Source organism: Cololabis saira, chromosome 15, assembly GCF_033807715.1.
Source record: "Cololabis saira isolate AMF1-May2022 chromosome 15, fColSai1.1, whole genome shotgun sequence".
In the NCBI taxonomy this organism is placed as follows: domain Eukaryota; kingdom Metazoa; phylum Chordata; class Actinopteri; order Beloniformes; family Belonidae; genus Cololabis; species Cololabis saira.
This window is the reverse complement of record NC_084601.1, coordinates 5,365,654-5,384,100: the sequence shown is the minus strand read 5'-3', so window position 1 is coordinate 5,384,100 and position 18,447 is coordinate 5,365,654. Positions and strand designations below refer to the sequence as shown.

Sequence of the window (18,447 nt, the reverse complement as noted above, 5' to 3'; positions counted from 1 at the left end):
AATCTGACCTGAATTTCATATCGGCAATCACAGAGGGAGGTGGATGAAAACATGGAGATTAGTTCGGTAGTGAGGCATGTCTGGGTGTCATCTGCATAGCATGACCTTAAACTTCTGGGGAAGATTCCCGAGAGAAAAAAATTGATTAATAAGAGAGGGCCCAGGACAAAGCCCTGGGGAAAACCAGTGGTGACTGGAGAGGGCAGAGATTTAAAGGCTTTGAATTAAATCAGCTAAGTGGAGCTGGAGAGATATGGCTTAAACCTAGTGGGGGGGAATGCTGATGAATGTGATATTATGAAAGATGTTGTCAAAAGACGGGACTCGGCTCAAAGAAGGTGAAACGGTTAACGCTCTGGAGTCAGCTGCCACAAGGAGGTCGTTGGTAATCTTTGTCAGGGTTGTTTCTGAGATATGGAGGGGGTGGAAATGAGACTGGAGTTGTTGATCAGACAAGAGACCATTAACCTGATATTCAACTGTTTGAACCTAAACCTCAGATCCAAGTGTCCTCCTATCCGTTTTATGTGAACTTTACGGTATTAGAGTATTAGAGATCAAGCACCTGTGTCCACTTAGCATAATCTTAAAGCAGGTATTGACCAGATCTTTTTCTCCTCTGTCTATGGCTCTTTGTTTTCCCACAGATTCATGATTCATACAGAATAATGTCTTACTTTTTAAGAAATTAAACAGCCTGAGCATAGATCTAAAACAAAGTCAAAACATATCACAATTTAAAAAAAGACATAAAGAAACTTTTTTCTCAAAATACAGTGGCAAATAAAAATGTAGATATATATAGATGTATTTAATATGTGTAGATATATAGACTAATGTTATGGAAATAAACATGTTATATGTATATGGATATATAGAGATATATTATACATAAAGTATTTATGTATGGGTATATCTCTGTTAATATATATGGATATATAGTTATATGTAGATATGTTGATAAATGGATGTATATTCATGTTGATATATAGACTTATATTATGCTTTTTGTGTTCTATAAGTGAGCTCATTGATTCTCTTGCTATTTGGGAAAATGTATATAAGATTTATATAAGATTTTTATATATATATATATATATATATATATATATATATGAACTTTATTTTTACTTTTTTGTATTTTTTTTTAATATGCATATTCGAAATAAAGCTCAATAATAAAAAAAAAAGAAATTAAACATTGAAATTGTTTAAGTTAGGGCAACCAAACTACAAATGCTCTGAATTTTATTTTATTTGGATATACTGTACAAAACATGACTGTATTTTTCCACAAAGTGCACATAACACACTGAATAACACCCATCTACAGGGATCATTTATGCAAATCTTTCTACTGCAGAACACTTTCTTGGAAAATTGATTGCAGGTACCAGCACTCCTCCCTCCATCGCAGCCACACCTGTCCCCGCTCTGCCTCCGCCCATCGCCGTCAACAGCTACCCCTCCGTGCCAGCGCCCCCTAACGGCCAATCAGCCACAGAAGCCCTGTACACTAACGGGGTTCACACCTATCAAGGTACAACCATAACATCAAATGTACACTGAAAAAAATCAATCTAAGCACATGTACTGTAAATATAACATATATAAATCTGTGATATTAACAATTAAAAATTAAGTTTGTTGCTTTACATGAATACATCTAGTTTTGAACTTAATCTGCATTTGTTCAAAAAACAAGACATTGTGCATTTTTTCCTTAACAAGCAGTATTTATGTAATCCCAGTAATCTTTTCATTTACACACAAACAACAAGCAATGATCTTGTTGTATTTACTTTTCCTTTAACAATTTTAATCTATTGGGCAGATTGACCAACGTTTAGATGAAACATGCTTTATTTGTTTTATATACAACACAACAGTAAAAAATATCTTGCTTGATCTACTTCAAAAAAATGAATGCGACTTTTTCGCATGAGATTTTTATGTAGATCAAGAAAGACTTGTTTTTGTATAAACTACTTAATTTTTAGTATGTACAAAATTCATTTGCAAGTAAAGTCAACTTAATTTTTGCAAGTAAAGTCAACTAATTTTGATAAATAAAGTAAACTTAACATAATTAAGTTGACTGACTACTTGCAAAATGTATTATTTACATACATAAAATTGAGTAGTTTATACAAAGACTAGTCTTTCTTGATCTACATAATAATCTCATGCAAAAAGTTGACTTACTTTTTTTAAGTAGATCAAGCAAAATATTTGTATCAGTGTAGTTAGTAATAATGCTGTACTGTATAATATCCCTTCATGGATCCACGGGTTTCCTGGTCTCATGTGCATACATGAGGGCACGAGAAAATCCGATGAAACCAAAGCATTAATTGTGACTTGAAGCATGCAGATATTAGCTATCTTTGTATTAAATGTAAAGTTTAGCCCTGATATATTGTATGAGGACCCTTAAAACTCCTGTACTGATGTGCCTGATAAATGTTCAGCATCACAATCACTCCATTGTAATCGGTGAGCCAAGAAACAACTCAGCAGCTTTATGATTACCAAAGATTTTGGTCAGTTTTGTTCAAACTTCTGAGGCTGTGTTCAGTCCACAAAGTTTTTCTTTGTGCAGCTGCAGGTTGTTAGGTTTTGTTTTTTAAGGCATTCTTCTCTCTTAAGTTTTGTTCTACTGGTTACAAGTGGATACGTTCAGTACTGGAGTTGAGGGGGGATGAGGGGGGATGGCATCCCCCCCTGAAATAAAAACGGTCCAAATCATCCCCAACTGTAAAACTGCCATCCCCCCTTTCCATCCCTTATGTCATTTCATCAATGAATGTGGTTTTACTGCTATTTCAACATTTAGAGTCATCACCAGAAAAATAACACCAGAAAAATAACTTATTTGACAATTTTCACCTGATTCAAGTAAATTTTCACTTGAAATAAGTAGGAAAATCTGCCAGTGGGACAAGATTTATCTTCTTATGACAAGCAAAAAAATCTTGTTCTACTGGCAGATTTTTCTACTTATTTTAAGTGAAAATCTACTTGAAACAGGTGAAAATTGTTGTTTTTTCCAGTGATTAGTCTTGTTTTAAGTGTAATGAGATTTTTTTTACTAAAATGAGACATTGTAACTAGAAATAAGACAAATATTCTTGTTAAGATTTTGATTTTTTGCAGTGATCCATTTTACTTATCCTGTGAAGGACAGAGTCATATTGATAAGTTCAGAAAAGTGTTTTTTATTGTTGTGTTTTGATGTATTTGATGTAAGCCCAGTGGATATTTAAAGTTTACAGAAGGCTGCATTTAACTGCTGCTATGTCATTCCTGCAGTATTTCTGCAGCTGTTTTGGTCAGTGCTATTATTTGTAATATATTATATTATTTGTAATCAGCACAAATTATCTGTCCCCATATGATAAAATCCACCATCCCCACTGATTTTTCTTTACAACTCGAGTACTGAATACGTTCTGTGAAAGTGCTTGTGTCTATCCACAATGTGCTCACTGTAACTGCTCTTTCTCTGTTGTTTGTTAGGTGAATGTTTGTTTTTTTGTTTTTTTTTTTTATTTTGTATTTTTATACCCTGAATAGAATATTGGATTATTTTTGTTTAAGTCATGAAACAGGAGGTAACCGTGTGTTTGTGTGTCACAGCTCAGAGTCCCATCCTGGACCCCCTGCAGCAAGCATACACAGGCATGCAGCACTATACAGGTGGGCCAATTTAATGCCATAAACTCTGACATGACATATTATGTATGTGTGGAAATACATAAATAACTACCACAGCATTAACTTTTGACTCCTTTAGTACTCAACAGTGTTTTTGTGAAGTCAGATTTTCATCCATCATGATCAATCATCAAAGCATATATTAGAAAATGTAAATAGTCTCCTGCAGAACCAAGCGAGGAGACGTCGCAGGGGAAATGTAAAACAGTCAATGATTTTTTTTTTTAGTAAAGCCATCAGCACACATGCATTTTTACAACATGATTTGATATAATGTACAGTAATAATTTGCGGACCTGTCCTTCCTCTCCTCAGCCACCTACCCGGCTGCCTACAGCCTGGTGGGACAGCCGTTTCCCCACCAGCCCACGCTGGTGGCCCAGCAGCCGCAGCAGCCGCAGCAGCTCCAGCAGAGAGAAGGTAAACACCTGCTAGTTTTAGTTTAGTTTATTGTTTTTCACAGTTTTTAAAAATATATAGGAAATATCAAATATAAATACTATAGGTGCAGGAAGAGGCAAAAAACCCAATGGGCTTATTTGAAGCCTCCACTGAAGATATTACAATTCCATGTGTTATAAAGAACACAAGATTAACATACAAAAACAAAAAGTATAACTACACAAAAGTGATGACAATCTAACAAACTACAAACAAACTAATGACAAACTAATAATGCAATATATAAATAATAAAGAATAAAGACAACAAAATAAGTGTGTGTGAGTGTGCATGGGATATTGTTTTTACAACTTATATTACTTATATTGACTCCTGAGCAAATAAGACGGTACATGTCACTATGAGTGAAACACAAAAAAACAAAAAAATGGATACATGTACAACATTACATTGGGAAAACAGTTACAAAACATCAGTCAAGTTTCTTCAAACGTATTTTGTAACATTTCAAAGAGGAAGAACTCTTTGCCAAGTGGGAAAAATCATTCCACAATTTAGTCTCTAAATCTCACCGAAAGTTGACCTCTGCAAATGAGAAATTTAGGAGGATGAAGATCTGAGGATTGTCCAGTTGAATAAGAATGAACCTGTGATTTTAATTTAAAGTAAGTCTTGAACTGTCCAGGAATATTCCCTTCACTTGAATTTAGCTTTTAAATAAAAACGCATATCTGAAAAACACCAGCACCATGCACAACCACATATACGCTCTTTTTAGCCTCCTTTCATATTTGACTATATCATCATAAATCCCACTTTACACCAGATTCTGCAGAAAATACTGCTGATAAAAGCAGTCTAATAAGGTCCCTGGCCAATCTGGAAGGCTGTGTTGTTCGAATCTATACAAAGTAGAGATGCATTTCTGTTTTCAGGACTCATTTGAAACGTATAATTTCTCACCGTAAAAGATAACATCTACGAAACAATAAATCCAGTCGCTAATAAGTCTGATATTAAGTGAACTACCCATCTTGTCATCTTAAATCCAATATTCTAAAGACATTTAATTTACAAGGTATAGAACTGAAAAAAATCAGGCCCCGCAAAGTAGAAGACCTGGAACCAGACAATACATTTTTAATCGATTTAGCCCCACTGCCAATATGCAAATCGTGAGTAAAGAGCTTTCAAAGCATTTTCCATTACAAAGAAATGGATGAAAAAAAAATCTGCAAAGGGCTCTTTGCACTGGATTACATAACCTTCTTATAACCACCATTCAGTCTTTCTAACATAATGAATTAAAAACAGTGACTTAGGGAAAAAATACATTAAAAGACTATCCCTACCCTGCAAGCATTTAAAAATGTATACTTTTGAGGATTCTTATTATACTCTGAAAATAGCATAATAAGGTTTATAAAAGCAAGCAGTTGAAAGTGGTCCAGGAAAAATGTTCTCTCCATAAATCACAGTTTATAAAGAGAAATGTAAATGCGTATGTGAATCATCCCCGTGCAGCAGCCCCTACACGATCACATCCTCATGTAAACAGTCAATGCAACGCATCTCATGAATGTCAATGGAAAAAGAAATGAGCCTGCTGATCTGTGGCAAAGACAGAAATGTAGATGAAAGGCTTTTCCTGACGCAGAAATCAAGGTGCCCACAGGCCAGTAAATCCTTGAGGTCCTTGGACTTTTGTTTCCCCATAATTCTTCCCTTCGTTTAATCCTGCAGCAGTGCCAGTACATCCATTACAGCGGCACACATTACATATTTATTTCTTCACACCTTGCCAAAATGATAACGACAACATTAAATAATATTCTCCACCCTTGAAAGATCTGTGTCTAATAGGTGCACACACTTCAGTTCATTCACTTCTTTATATTTTTTTCACCATCAGGGCCTTATGATTTGAACACATAACGAAAAGGTGATGATGTACATGAGCTTTAATTACAGATTTAGCTGTTTAACTCAAGTTAGTATGAGCAGATGGTGAAGATTTGATACAGGACTGTCTCAGAAAATTAGAATATTGTGATTTTCTGTAATGCAATTACAAAAACAAAAATGTCATACATTCTGGATTCATTACAAATCAACTGAAAAATTGCAAGCCTTTTATTATTTTAATATTGCTGATCATGGCTTACAGCTTAAGAAAACTCAAATATCCTATCTCAAAAAATTAGAATATTCTGGGAATCTTAATCTTGAACTGACATTTTTGTTTTTTTAATTGCATTACAGAAAATAAAGAACTTTATCACAATATTCTAATTTTCTGAGACAGTCCTGTATGTTTGTAATGCTTTTTCAAAGACCAAGTGAATCTAAACACGGTATGCAATATGAATTAAAGGTAAACGTTTAGAAATATGAAGGTATAATTTACAATGTTGTCTTCAGCTTCCCTTTTCACCCAAATAATTTTATGCATGGGTCCAAGTCTCTGAATTGGTGACTTCTGATTTTTGCCTGGGGTCCCACATCGCATGGGTTTCCTCAAAAACAATATCGGATGAATAAAAGTGGGAGGAAATTTAGCAAATTTAGTTCAACTCTATTGTGAGCCATTTGATTGTATCTTCAGGACTTTCTTTTCTTACCCATGCAGGTCCAGAGGGGTGTAACATCTTCATATACCACCTGCCGCAGGAGTTCACGGACTCAGAGATCCTGCAGATGTTCCTGCCCTTTGGAAATGTCATCTCTGCAAAAGTCTTTGTGGACCGCGCCACCAACCAGAGCAAATGCTTTGGTGAGTGGCACTGAATGGTGTTGTCTGTTTTTCCCTTTAACAAATGATGCAACCTTTTCTGCAATGTGAAAGTGTGTGTGTGTGTTTGTGTGTGTGTTTAATCGCTCCCGCCTGCAGGGTTTGTGAGCTTTGACAACCCGTCCAGCGCCCAGACGGCCATTCAGGCCATGAACGGCTTCCAGATCGGCATGAAGAGGCTGAAGGTGCAGCTGAAGAGGCCTAAGGATGCGAACAGGCCTTACTGAAGGAGGTGAGTGTCTCCAGATCAATGGCTTTGAGGATACAGAGAGTTCAAGGAGGGAATAAGTGACAGCTGAAAAACCTGTGTGAAGGTTACAATGCAAAAACTATAAATCTTAGCAAGAATATTTGTCTTATTTCTAATTAAAATGTCTCATTTTTAGTCAAAAAATCTCATTACACTTAAAACAAGAGTCATTACCAGAAAAATAACTTGTTATTTGACAATTTTCACCTTTTTCAAGTAAATTTTCACTTGAAATAAGTAGAAAAATCTGCCAGTGGAACAAGATTTATCTTCTCATTACAAGCAAAAAAATCTTGTTCCACTGGCAGATTTTTTCTACTTATTTTAAGTGAAAATGTACTTGAAAAAGGTGAAAATTGTCAAATAACAAGTTATTTTTCTGGTAATGATTCTGATCTTAAGTGTAATGAGATTTTTTGACTAAAAATGAGACATTTTAACTAGAAATAAGATAAATATTCTTGTTAAGATTTTGAGTTTTTGCAGTGTAAAGATACAACAAGAATGGAGTTGAACACTTAGATTAATTTTGATGAGGTTTCAGTTCTTAAAAAGCGTAATTATAAGATATATTTGTTGTGCAAAAAATGGTTCTTTCTCTTGTTTAGTATGTAGGGACAGTTTTATTGAGACTTTAACTCGGTTTACATGCTTTTTTCTAACAAGTGTTCTGTCATAGGATTGATTGCTGACTACTGTCCGTCATTAATTTATTTGTTTTATTTTCATTTATTGTTTTTGTGCTGTGCCACATTCCATATTTCCTGAAAAAAAAACTACAACAACAAAAAAAACAAAAACCATCAAACCACTCAGAAGGCTGTACCGTCCATACATATATGGGGAGACTGCGTCGCTATGGCTACGGTTGCCTAGCAACCGCTTAAACCTCCCCCCCTACCTCCTCAGCGCGTTGTAAGTTAATTGGCCTGTGTTGGTTGGTTGCTGTGGCGATATTGCCTGTGATGGTTGCCATTAGCAAATTTTTGATTTTGGGCCGTTGCCTTGACTCACCATGCCCAACTTGCATGGCGGGTTACTGTGGCGACCGTGAACTGTGTTTGTTGCGTTGTGAGTTTCCTCTCATTATTTTGTCCTGGTTTTTTATCCTTGCAAAACACTGATCAATAATTGTCACTTTTTACCTCAGCATCTGTAAGTAACTGATTATCATGACATGCTGTTTTTTTTTTTAAAAGTCTTCTAAAAGCCTCAGAGCTAAGCGATAATGTAAGCTTGCTGTCCATCAAAAATGGATACATTAGAGGTTTTTATTCCCTTTAGACATTTTTTGGTTTTGATTAATTTCCTTTTTTCGTTGTCTGTCATGATTATCATTCTTACACATTCCCTCTGTTTAGTTGGTCGATGTGGTAGTTTTGCGGTGACTGAGTGCCGGGTTTTTTGTTTGGTTGTAACTCATTTCCTCCAGTGACTTTGTGCCTGAACTTTGTTTGGTTTTGGTGAGACTGAGACTGTACTGGACGTGCCCCTGTATCTGGTTGGCAGCGTAGCGTTTGTGAGCGACTGTGCTTGTGCGTGTTTTATCTGAGTCTGACACAAAGACAAGTGTTTTAAAACTGTCAAGCGTTAAGAACAAAAAACAAAAACGTCTGTGTGTGTGTGTGTATTTACCGTGTGGGTGTGTTGTTTTGACCCAACAGAGACACTATTTTGATTATTTCAGAAGGTTTTGGGTAAGGCTGTCTGGTTGCTGTGACACGTGCTGCTGGCTGAGGAACGTCATTCCTCTGTAGGAATTCTGGGACAACAAAACAAGGATCACCATGTGTTCAGTAATAACACCCCAATTCTTTTATGTCCTACCCAAAATGGCAAGAAATGCACGATGTTTGTTGTGTACGGGGTATCTCAAGGTCACTAAAAGAACATTTCACAGTTAAAATAACTTACAGGACTGTCTCAGAAAATTAGAATATTGTGATTTTCTGTAATGCAATAGAAAAAAAAAAAAAGTCATACATTCTGGATTCATTACAAATCATTATATTGCAAGCCTTTTACTATTTTATTATTGCTGATTATGGCTTACAGCTTAAGAAAACTCAAATATCCTATCTCAAAAAATTAGAATATTCTGGGAATCTTAATCTTAAACTGTAAACCATAATCAGCAATATTAAAATAATAAAAGGCTTGCAATATTTCAGTTGATTTGTAATGAATCCAGAATGTATGACATTTTTGTTTTTTTAATTGCATTACAGAAAATAAAGAACTTTATCACAATATTCTAATTTTCTGAAACAGTCCTGTAGATGGTAAGGAGTTTAAACCTTCGTAAATTACCTAAATGATGTGAACAGAAGCAGTTTTGAGTGAGAACATAATATTTGTTTGCAGCAAAACAGTAATTAATGTGAGCACGGTGGCGCAACGTCAAAATAAGTGGCTATTTTAGGACTCTGACACGACTCAAAGATGTGATTTCACTCAAGTTATAGTGTGGAGCTTCACTCCACACAAATGAAGGTAGTTTTCACTTTGTGTGTGCACAAAACATTATAAAAAGGACTGTTTCTTACAAGCATCTCTGTCCAGTCGCTACTATCGTGTTGTAAGCCCAAAGAAGTAAACTACTTAGCTTTACCATGAAAGCAGAATACTAATACTTATGTGTCTATTGACCGTAGCTTCCACACTGCAAAAGCATCCCCTCCAGAAATAACTCCAGTATTCTTTAAATCTAGTCAAAGTTGTTTCATTTTAAGCAAAAATATATTTTAAAATAGTCTTCTAACCAAGGCATTTTTACTTTCTTAGAAATACGTTTTTGCAATTCACAACTCTGGCAGCAGCGACGGGACAGAGATGTCTGCACCAACAGTGCTTTGTATGCTCACCTTTTTGTACAAGTAGAAAGTAAAAAAGACCTCAGTTTGTCTGTAGTGGCTTTATCTCCAACATCACTTCATTTCATATTCATTTTTGAGTCTTTTTCGAGGCTGGAAATAGCAGTTGATTTTGATGTGGCTTCATCTCTTCCAGTGCTAACATCAACTACCATTTTCCTGCATATATAACTTTCTAACTTAAAACTGCTTTGATTCAAGTCGTTTAGAAGGAAGTTTACACTCCTCTCCATCTATTAAAAGACTTCAGGTTGTTAACTCAGAAATCTCTCCTCAAATTGCCTATAATTATGATGTTTCATTGGGAGGGTTTCTTCAGGTCATTAAGACCACAAAAGTAAGGAAATCAATATTCATGCCTTAAAATTTTCAAAAATGTGTGTTTCTCATTTGCTTTTAATATAAATCAAAAATTGAAAAGGTTTGTGGCCCTAAGACGCATAAACTCAGCAGCTAAGCTTTTATTGTTCTTTATATCAAAATCAACACAGTTTTTAACGACTGCATACATTACATCTCATTTTTATAGCTGATCAGCAATAACATAGAAACCAATGAAATGTGAGATGTTGGCCATCTAATTTATCCACCTATGCGAACATCTCAAGAAACATGACAAAGAACCTAAGACATAGGCGTATTAAATATATGATACCACACATTACTTTTGCAAAATTTCATGCAGTCGTCCTTTAATTCACACTGACATATCTTTTTTTTTTTCATCTCTTTGAGTACAATTTGCAAACAATGAGGTGAAGCTGATCACTTTTAAGAGCTGTTTTTATAACTGCTTAAACAAATTCTTAATTTGTATTCCGATAGAACAGGCAATTTTAAAACAGGTGTTCACATTTTAAAAAATTGCAGTATCTAGCACCTTCAGATACTCTGTTTACAGCAAACTGCATCACAAGTAAAAGATTTGGTGGATGATCGAAAATGACGGATGTCTTTTTTGAATATTCTAGAATATATTTGAATTGTGATCTTGCAGTTTTTCTAAAATCTGAAGATCTGGTCCCCACCAGAATTCCTACTGTGCATGTTCTGAATTAATCAAAAAGAAATGACCGACAATTTTCTCAGAACGTACGTGCAGTTGCAGCGGTGAAACTATCACTTTTACAGTTGCATGAACACGAGGTGATTTCTGAAATGAGCCTTGAGGCATCAGTGTAAGCAGTGTGTATTGCAGACACCACTCCACTTCCAAAGTCTTGTATGTATGAATGTTTGATTGTATTCTTTTTTTTGTTTTAATTTCTATGATCTGGTTAAAAAATCCTCTGTGCTCTCTCCTCTCCCTCTGCTTCTTTGCTTCCAGGAAAACCTAAGAATTCAATCAAGAAAACCACTCGGGATGTCCCAGCCTTTTTTTTTGGTTGTCTGACCAACCGTATAGCACAGGAGCAACACTTCGCAAAAGCAGTATCCCCATGCGCGTGCTTACAAAAACTACAACACCAACAACAACTGCAGTAATGTCAGCAAAAAAGAGAAAAAAGATCACAATAATCATTGACATAGTCAACGTTCACAGTATCAGAAGTGCTCCAAAGTTCCTATCATTCCACTGCTGGATTCATTTATATTATGTACATACTCTATTGTTGGCAACAAGATATTCCTGTTAAGAAAAAGCATATCACTGATGTTATTCTACTGAACAGGGTTCTACTTTATGGTGTGATTTGTGGTCTATGGCGTTAACAGAAGGCCAGTCTACGCAGCCGGAGGCAAAAGAAAATACTATTCTGTAAGAAAACCATTGGTAATATTGTTATGTAGAGTTAGTTTTATTATTTATACATAAATTAAAAACATGGAGTGAATAAAAAGGAAAGAAATGGATCTCCTCTCATTGTACATACCTTTGTTTTAAAAATGGATGGACTTAAAAACTTAGAATTAACATTCTCTGCTGCCACTACTTTTAAAAATTAACAAAGTGGAAGGAAGGGCTGGGAATTTTTCTATCTTGATTCTTTTTTTTTTTTTTTTTTTTACGTTTTAATTTATCTGGTAATAAATTTGATGGATGGAGAGAGGGGGACAATTTCTTTTTTAATTTAAGAAGAAAAAAAAGAAGATTCCTGTGGTCTTCAAGATAATGGACATGCATATTATAAAGTTTTTAATTGCATAAATGTACCTATGGAATTAAAACAAACAAAAAAAAACATGTTTCTTTATTTATTCTCTACAGTCGCTGTTTTAAAACATATGTCTTTAAAAGAAAATAAAGTACAATTTAGAAAAAAGAAATCTGTGTGAACTCATTTTGCCTAAATGTTTCTCTTTCTTCTGTTAAATTAAAATCACAACCAACATTTTTATTGTTCTTCATATTATTATTATTGTTCTTCATTGTGTTTTAATGGTTTTATGTATCATGGCATGCTTCCTGACTCCATGCTCTCTGTTTTATTAGTCCCACTTATAAAGGACAAGACTGGTAAAATTAGTAGTATAGACGACTACCGACCTATAGCTTTAGCGTGTATAGTGTCTAAAGTGATGGAAATGATTCTGTTAGACAGATTAAATCAATATATTTACCCCACAGATAACCAGTTTGGATTTAAGCCCAAGCATGGCACTTAACTTTGCATTTATGCACTAAAGGAAATAGTGAACAAATAGGGGGCAAAATTAATCAATCCTTATGTCCTTTATTGATGCGTCAAAAGCTTTTGATCGCATTAATCACAAAAAACTTCTATCTATCTATCAAACAAACAGACAAGGTTTTTTGCAGATGCAAAAAAGCCACAAAGTTTCTTCAAAGGTACAAGTCTTGACAACAGATATATATTATCCCCTGTATCAAAGGCTGTAGATAGACCTGGAAAACACAAAAACAGCATAATTCCAGTAGTTTAGGTGCAAAGGGATTTACACCCAGACTGCAACTTTAATTTTTGTCACTGCTGTGTACAAAGATCTGGAGTTGGTTAAAAATTACATTCACCAGAACCAAGTTAGATATGAATGTTAGAACTGTTGATTTGGTCTATGTTGTCTTAAGTGCAGCCAGAGACCAAAGTGTGGATAATTGTGTTTAATTACAAGCCTTCATACATTACACAATACACATTCTTAACCCTTGTACTGTCTTCCGGTCAAAATGACTGTTCCTTCTTTCCTCCTGCTCTCTCCTTCATTCTCCCTTCCTCTTTTCTCCCTTCCTCCCTTCCTTCCTTCTTTTCTTCCTCCCTTCCTTCCTTCCTTACTCCTTTCTTTCCTTCCTTCTTTTTCCCTTCCTTCCTTCCTTCCTTCCTTCCTTCCTTCCTTCCTTCCTTCCTTCCTTCCTTCCTTCCTTCCTTCCTTCCTTCCTTCCTTCCTCCCTTCCTTCCTTCCTTCTTTCCTCCCTCCCTCCCTTCCTTCTTTCCTTTTTTTTTCTTTCTTCCTTCCTTCCTTCCTTCTTTACTCCCTTCTTTCCTTCCTTCTTTCCTCCTGCTCTCTCCTTCCTTCTTCCCTTCCTCTTTTCTCCCTTCCTTCCTTCCTTCTTTCCTTCCTTCCTTCCTTCCTTCCTTCCTTCCTTCCTTCCTTCCTTCCTTCCTTCCTTCCTTCTTTCCTTCCTTCCTTCCTTCCTTCCTTCCTTCCTTCCTTCCTTCCTTCTTTCTTCCCTTCCTTCTTTCCTTCTTTTCTTTCTTCCTTCCTTCCTTCTTTTTCCCTTCCTTCCTTCTTTCCTCCTGCTCTCTCCTTCCTTCTTTCCTTCCTCTTTTCCCCCTTCCTTCCTTCCTTCCTTCCTTCCTTCCTTCCTTCCTTCCTTCCTTCCTTCTTTCCTTCCTCTTTTCCCCCTTCCTTCCTTCCTTCCTTCCTTCCTTCCTTCCTTCCTTCCTTCCTTCCTTCCTTCCTTCCTTCCTTCCTTCCTTCCTTCCTTCCTTCCTTCCTTCCTCTATTCCCCCTTCCTTCCTTCCTTCCTTCCTTCCTTCCTTCCTTCCTTCCTTCCTTCCTTCCTTCCTTCCTCCCTTCCTTTTTTTTCCCTTCCTTCCTTCTTTCCTCCTGCTCTCTCCTTCCTTCTTTCCTTCCTCTTTTCCCCCTTCCTTCCTTCCTTCCTTCCTTCCTTCCTTCCTTCCTTCCTTCCTTCCTTCCTTCCTTCCTTCCTTCCTTCCTTCCTTCCTTCCTTCCTTCCTTCCTTCCTTCCTTCCTTCCTTCCTTCCTTCCTTCCTTCCTTCCTTCCTTCCTCTATTCCCCCTTCCTTCCTTCCTTCCTTCCTTCCTTCCTTCCTTCCTTCCTTCCTTCCTTCCTTCCTCCCTTCCTTTTTTTTCCCTTCCTTCCTTCTTTCCTTCCTCTTTTCCCCCTTCCTCCTTCCCTTCCTCCTCCCTTGACCCGAACACAGCACCAGGGTTAATCATATAGTTCCTCTTCCTCTCCCTGCACCCTCCTGGCTCTTCTTTCGGGGCGTGAGTAAGCCGGTACTGAGGTGTGTGCAGAGCTGGGCATGTACAGGTCTGCCGGTCCATCACGATGGGTCTAAACATGTTCTCTGACGTGCAGCGGTATGGAGGGTGATTCATGCAACACCAGAACTGAACTCAGCCGCTCACTTGTTCCAGGAATGTCACCACCACAGACTTGTCTGAGCGATAAGGGAACAGAAAGGAGGGCTCAGCCCGTTTGTTTGTTTTTTAGCTACTAAACAGACATTACAAGGTACTAAGCTGTGCCTGTCTGCAAAAAAGACCAAAAGAAACTGTTCAATAGAACGAGTGGATCATAGACCTTTGAGATAAACCGAGGGCTGGGGATCAAAGGCACTATCAGGAAAATTATTGCACCAGTGGTTAAAAAAAAGAAAAGAAAAAGAGGACGACAGTGAAATCTTAATCAAATATGAGACAAAAAGGGTTCATTTTGTTTGAATAGGCACAAATTCATATTTTGGTAATAACTAAGGAGCAACTGCAGATGAAGAAAGTTATTGTAGTCATTTTTAGAAGGAGCAGAGAGGCAGTTTTAAATTGTAACTACTCATTTGGACACTGCACATACAGGACTGTCTCAGAAAATTAGAATATTGTGATAAAGTTCTTTATTTTCTGTAATGCAATTAAAAAAAACTAAAATGTCATACATTCTGGATTCATTACAAATCAACTGAAATATTGCAAGCCTTTTATTATTTTAATATTGCTGATTATGGCTTACAGTTTAACATTAAGATTCCCAGAATATTCTCATTTTTTGAGATAGGATATTTGAGTTTTCTTAAACTGTAAGCCATGATCAGCAATATTAAAATAATAAAAGGCTTGCAATATTTCAGTTGATTTGTAATGAATCCAGAATGTATGACATTTTTGCATTACAGAAAATAAAGGACTTTTTCACAATATTGTAATTTTCTGAGACAGTCCTGTATATTTATTGTGTTAGACTTTAACTTCTGATGTAGTGTTTTGTTTGCTCAATGTGGTCAGAAGAACAAGTAAACAGAACAGTGTCCTGTTTGGCAACTATAAACCACATGAAAAAATACAGCTGTGGTGTCATCTCTGCTTTTCTTCTTAAAGCCCTCAGCAGAAGAGCAAACTCCAGCTTAGTGCTCTAAAAAGCGGTCGATTCTCATATAGTTCCCGCTCTCCTGAACAAAATCACCATTATTACCGGTCCAAAGAAAGTCTGTCCAACAGAAAACAATGGTTTCAGAGCAGTGGCTTTAACTTCTATTACGAGGCCGTGGTTATTGTCCAGTGGCTCGTCAGGTGAGGATCTCATTGCAAACGTCTGCAGGGAGACCTGCTGTCGTAAAGGCCGTTTCCGTGGCGACATCAGGAAACCCTGTAGCTTCTTTACACCTGGGCCTTGGTGGGGGTCAAAGTTAATCAGTCTGAAACGGTGCAGGACAAACACGAGGATGTCTTATCTAGAGGAACAAGCTTAGATAAACTTCATCCTCTGACCCTTCCAGGGTCATTTATCGTGGTCTATTAGCAGAATTAATAAGCAACAACATAATGTATTATCTTTTAAATAAGATTACTGTGCACTGAGGTCTTTAGTCATAGTTCAAAAGTCAAGTGTCGTGATAAGCACTGAAAAGACAAAGTGATAACAGGTAGCCAATGACAACAGTGACCTGTCTCTCAAAATCTCTAAATATTACACCATAAATTAGTGGCTTTATGTAATTATTCATAAATTATATTATTTTACCCAGGCCAGCTGACAGTCTTGCCGGGGCCCGGGACAAAATAATCTAAGATGGGCCCCCCTGCACCCGGATCTCTCCTTCTCCTCTTCCTCTCCTCTCCCTCTGCTCTTCAGGTTTTTAAACAAGCTAATGGACGTTAACATTAGAGCTAGCCAGTTAGCTAGGTCAAGTTACGAGGTTGGTAAACGTTGGCTGCTGTTTCTTACCTTGCTCTACGCTGACTTTATTAATTCCAGCTTCACCGTCACCACCTTTTTAAAATATTTGTGTAGAGAATCTCTGAGGCGTCTATTTTCTTCTTCTCTTCTTCTCTTTTCTCTTCTTTTCTGAGCACCAGACTTGTGCTGACCGGACATTTTGACCATTCTAATGGTTGAATTAAATGATAACGTCAAATTTTGATCAGCGGCCAAACCATTTTTGTGACAATTAGGAAGAAAACAAATAACAAGCTTTTATGCAACTCAAATACTACATATTTTTTCCACAAATATGCATATTTTGAAACATTTTGAAAAATGATTCCATAATTTAATGAGAATAAAAAAAATTAAAAAAAATTCAGTTCTGCCCCCCCCCTATCCTGGGCCAACGTAGCCTCTACCACGTTTTCCTGTGAGACTGGGTTGCGGGACAACAGACCTATTTGTCCCCCCCCCCCCTATCGGCGGGCGTGATTTTACCTGATGTGGCACATAAAAAGTCACCAGTTGTTATGGAAGTAAAATCCAGCTAACATTTTTCTTTTTTCAAAGCAGGCTGTAAATATGCTAGGACATTTTAATATGGAGGTCGATGAAGATTGAGTCTTTTTTTTTTTTTTTAAGTTTTTTTAAGTCAGCCTGTAGTGGTCAGTAAAATAACTCAAATGTTCTTTGCTTCCTGGATTCAATCAAACTAGCAAACTAGATGTGACCCTTTGGATCGGTCAGTGCGTCGATCTGGTGATCAATATGAGTAAAGTGCAATGCAACATGTGCTGTTTGTTGGTAGACTAGTATGTGAAGTATTGTATAATGGTCTTGTAGTTTATTTATTCAATGTTTTCTTTGAACGCAGCTATTTTTGTCATGACAAATTTCCTCAAGGTGAAAATAAAGTGTATTTTTAATGTTCTACAACCAGGCCTGCTCACAGTAATAACGGACTATAACAACAAGATCTGTCTACCTCATAAACATACTACCTGCTTTTTTTTTGGCACTTTCTTTCTCGTACTGCACTCCTTTTATTTTCATTCCAATGCTTATGTTTATATTTTGTAATTATATATTTTTACTTTTTTCATCTTTCTTTCCCTGCATGTGTGTGTTGTGTGTACTACTGCTGCACAAAGTGAATTTCCCCATTGAGGGAGGAATAAAGGACAATCTAATCTAATCTAATTCCATTCTATTGTAGAGGCCACTGATGGTTTTACATACAAAGAAAATAACAAATTTCCTTTTTCACTGCCTTAAAAAATGTATCTGTAAATATGCGGCTGGTGTATCTGCAATCTCATTAAAGGTTTTCATGTTTCTATTATTAATGTTAAGTCTACTGTGGTTTCTTATTTCTATATATTTTAGATTAGATTAGATTAGATTGTCCTTTATTCATCCCTCAGTGGGGAAATTTGCTTTGTGCAGCAGCAGTACACACAACACACACATGCAGGGAAAGGAGGATGAAAAAAGTAAAAAATATATTTACAAAAGAGGGAGGGCAGCACGGTGGCTTGGTGGTTAACACTGTTGCCTCACAGCGAGAAGTGTTCCCGGTTCGACTCCCTGGCCTGGCAGAGTCTTTCTGTGTGGAGTTTGCATGTTCTCCCCGTGCTTGCGTGGGTTTCCTCTGGTTACTCCCACATGCATAGCAGGTAAATTGATGATTGTAAATGGCCCTGTCTGGTTGTTTGTGTGATGCATCGACGTGTGCAGGGTGAACCTGTAATGAGCTGGACCCCCCTGACCCTGCAAAGGATAAAGTGGGTATAGAAAATGGATGTACAGTGGAATAAAAAAAAAAAAAGCAATACTTGGGAGGGAACTAAAAGTGTTATTTTATTTGAAGTGTGTGTGTTTGGGGGGCAGCCTAGCTTTAAATCTTACCGTAGGTGCCAACATCTGACAGATCCCATGCTCTGTTGAATCTGCTTCCATGTTTCTATTTATTTTATGTCTCTTTGCTTTGTTCTGCTCTTTTACTTATTTTTTCTTTTTCTATACTAAATGGCGAATTTCCCCGCTGTGGGACTAATAAAGGAATA

The 18,447-nt window shown here is 36.7% G+C and overlaps 1 protein-coding gene across 6 annotated transcripts in view; it reads left to right on the top strand.

Moving 5' to 3' along the window:
- celf3a (cugbp, Elav-like family member 3a) overlaps positions 1 to 12,241 on the top strand; it is a 51,340-nt gene extending 39,099 nt beyond the window's left edge. For 2 of the 6 annotated variants that reach the window (XM_061742227.1, XM_061742226.1), the window contains exons 9-14: positions 1,391 to 1,540; positions 3,640 to 3,699; positions 4,033 to 4,137; positions 6,749 to 6,892; positions 7,010 to 7,142; positions 11,361 to 12,241. In XM_061742227.1, coding sequence (XP_061598211.1) covers positions 1,391 to 1,540; positions 3,640 to 3,699; positions 4,033 to 4,137; positions 6,749 to 6,892; positions 7,010 to 7,137 — 587 coding nt within the window. In that variant the 3' untranslated portion in view covers positions 7,138 to 7,142; positions 11,361 to 12,241. Of the gene's footprint in view, positions 1 to 1,363; positions 1,541 to 3,639; positions 3,700 to 4,032; positions 4,138 to 6,748; positions 6,893 to 7,009; positions 7,143 to 7,976; positions 8,076 to 8,521; positions 8,546 to 11,360 lie in introns of those variants that run through there. The other 4 variants (XM_061742225.1, XM_061742222.1, XR_009784184.1 and 1 more) reach the window with 3 other exon arrangements.
- The last annotated feature ends 6,206 nt before the right edge of the window (positions 12,242 to 18,447 follow it).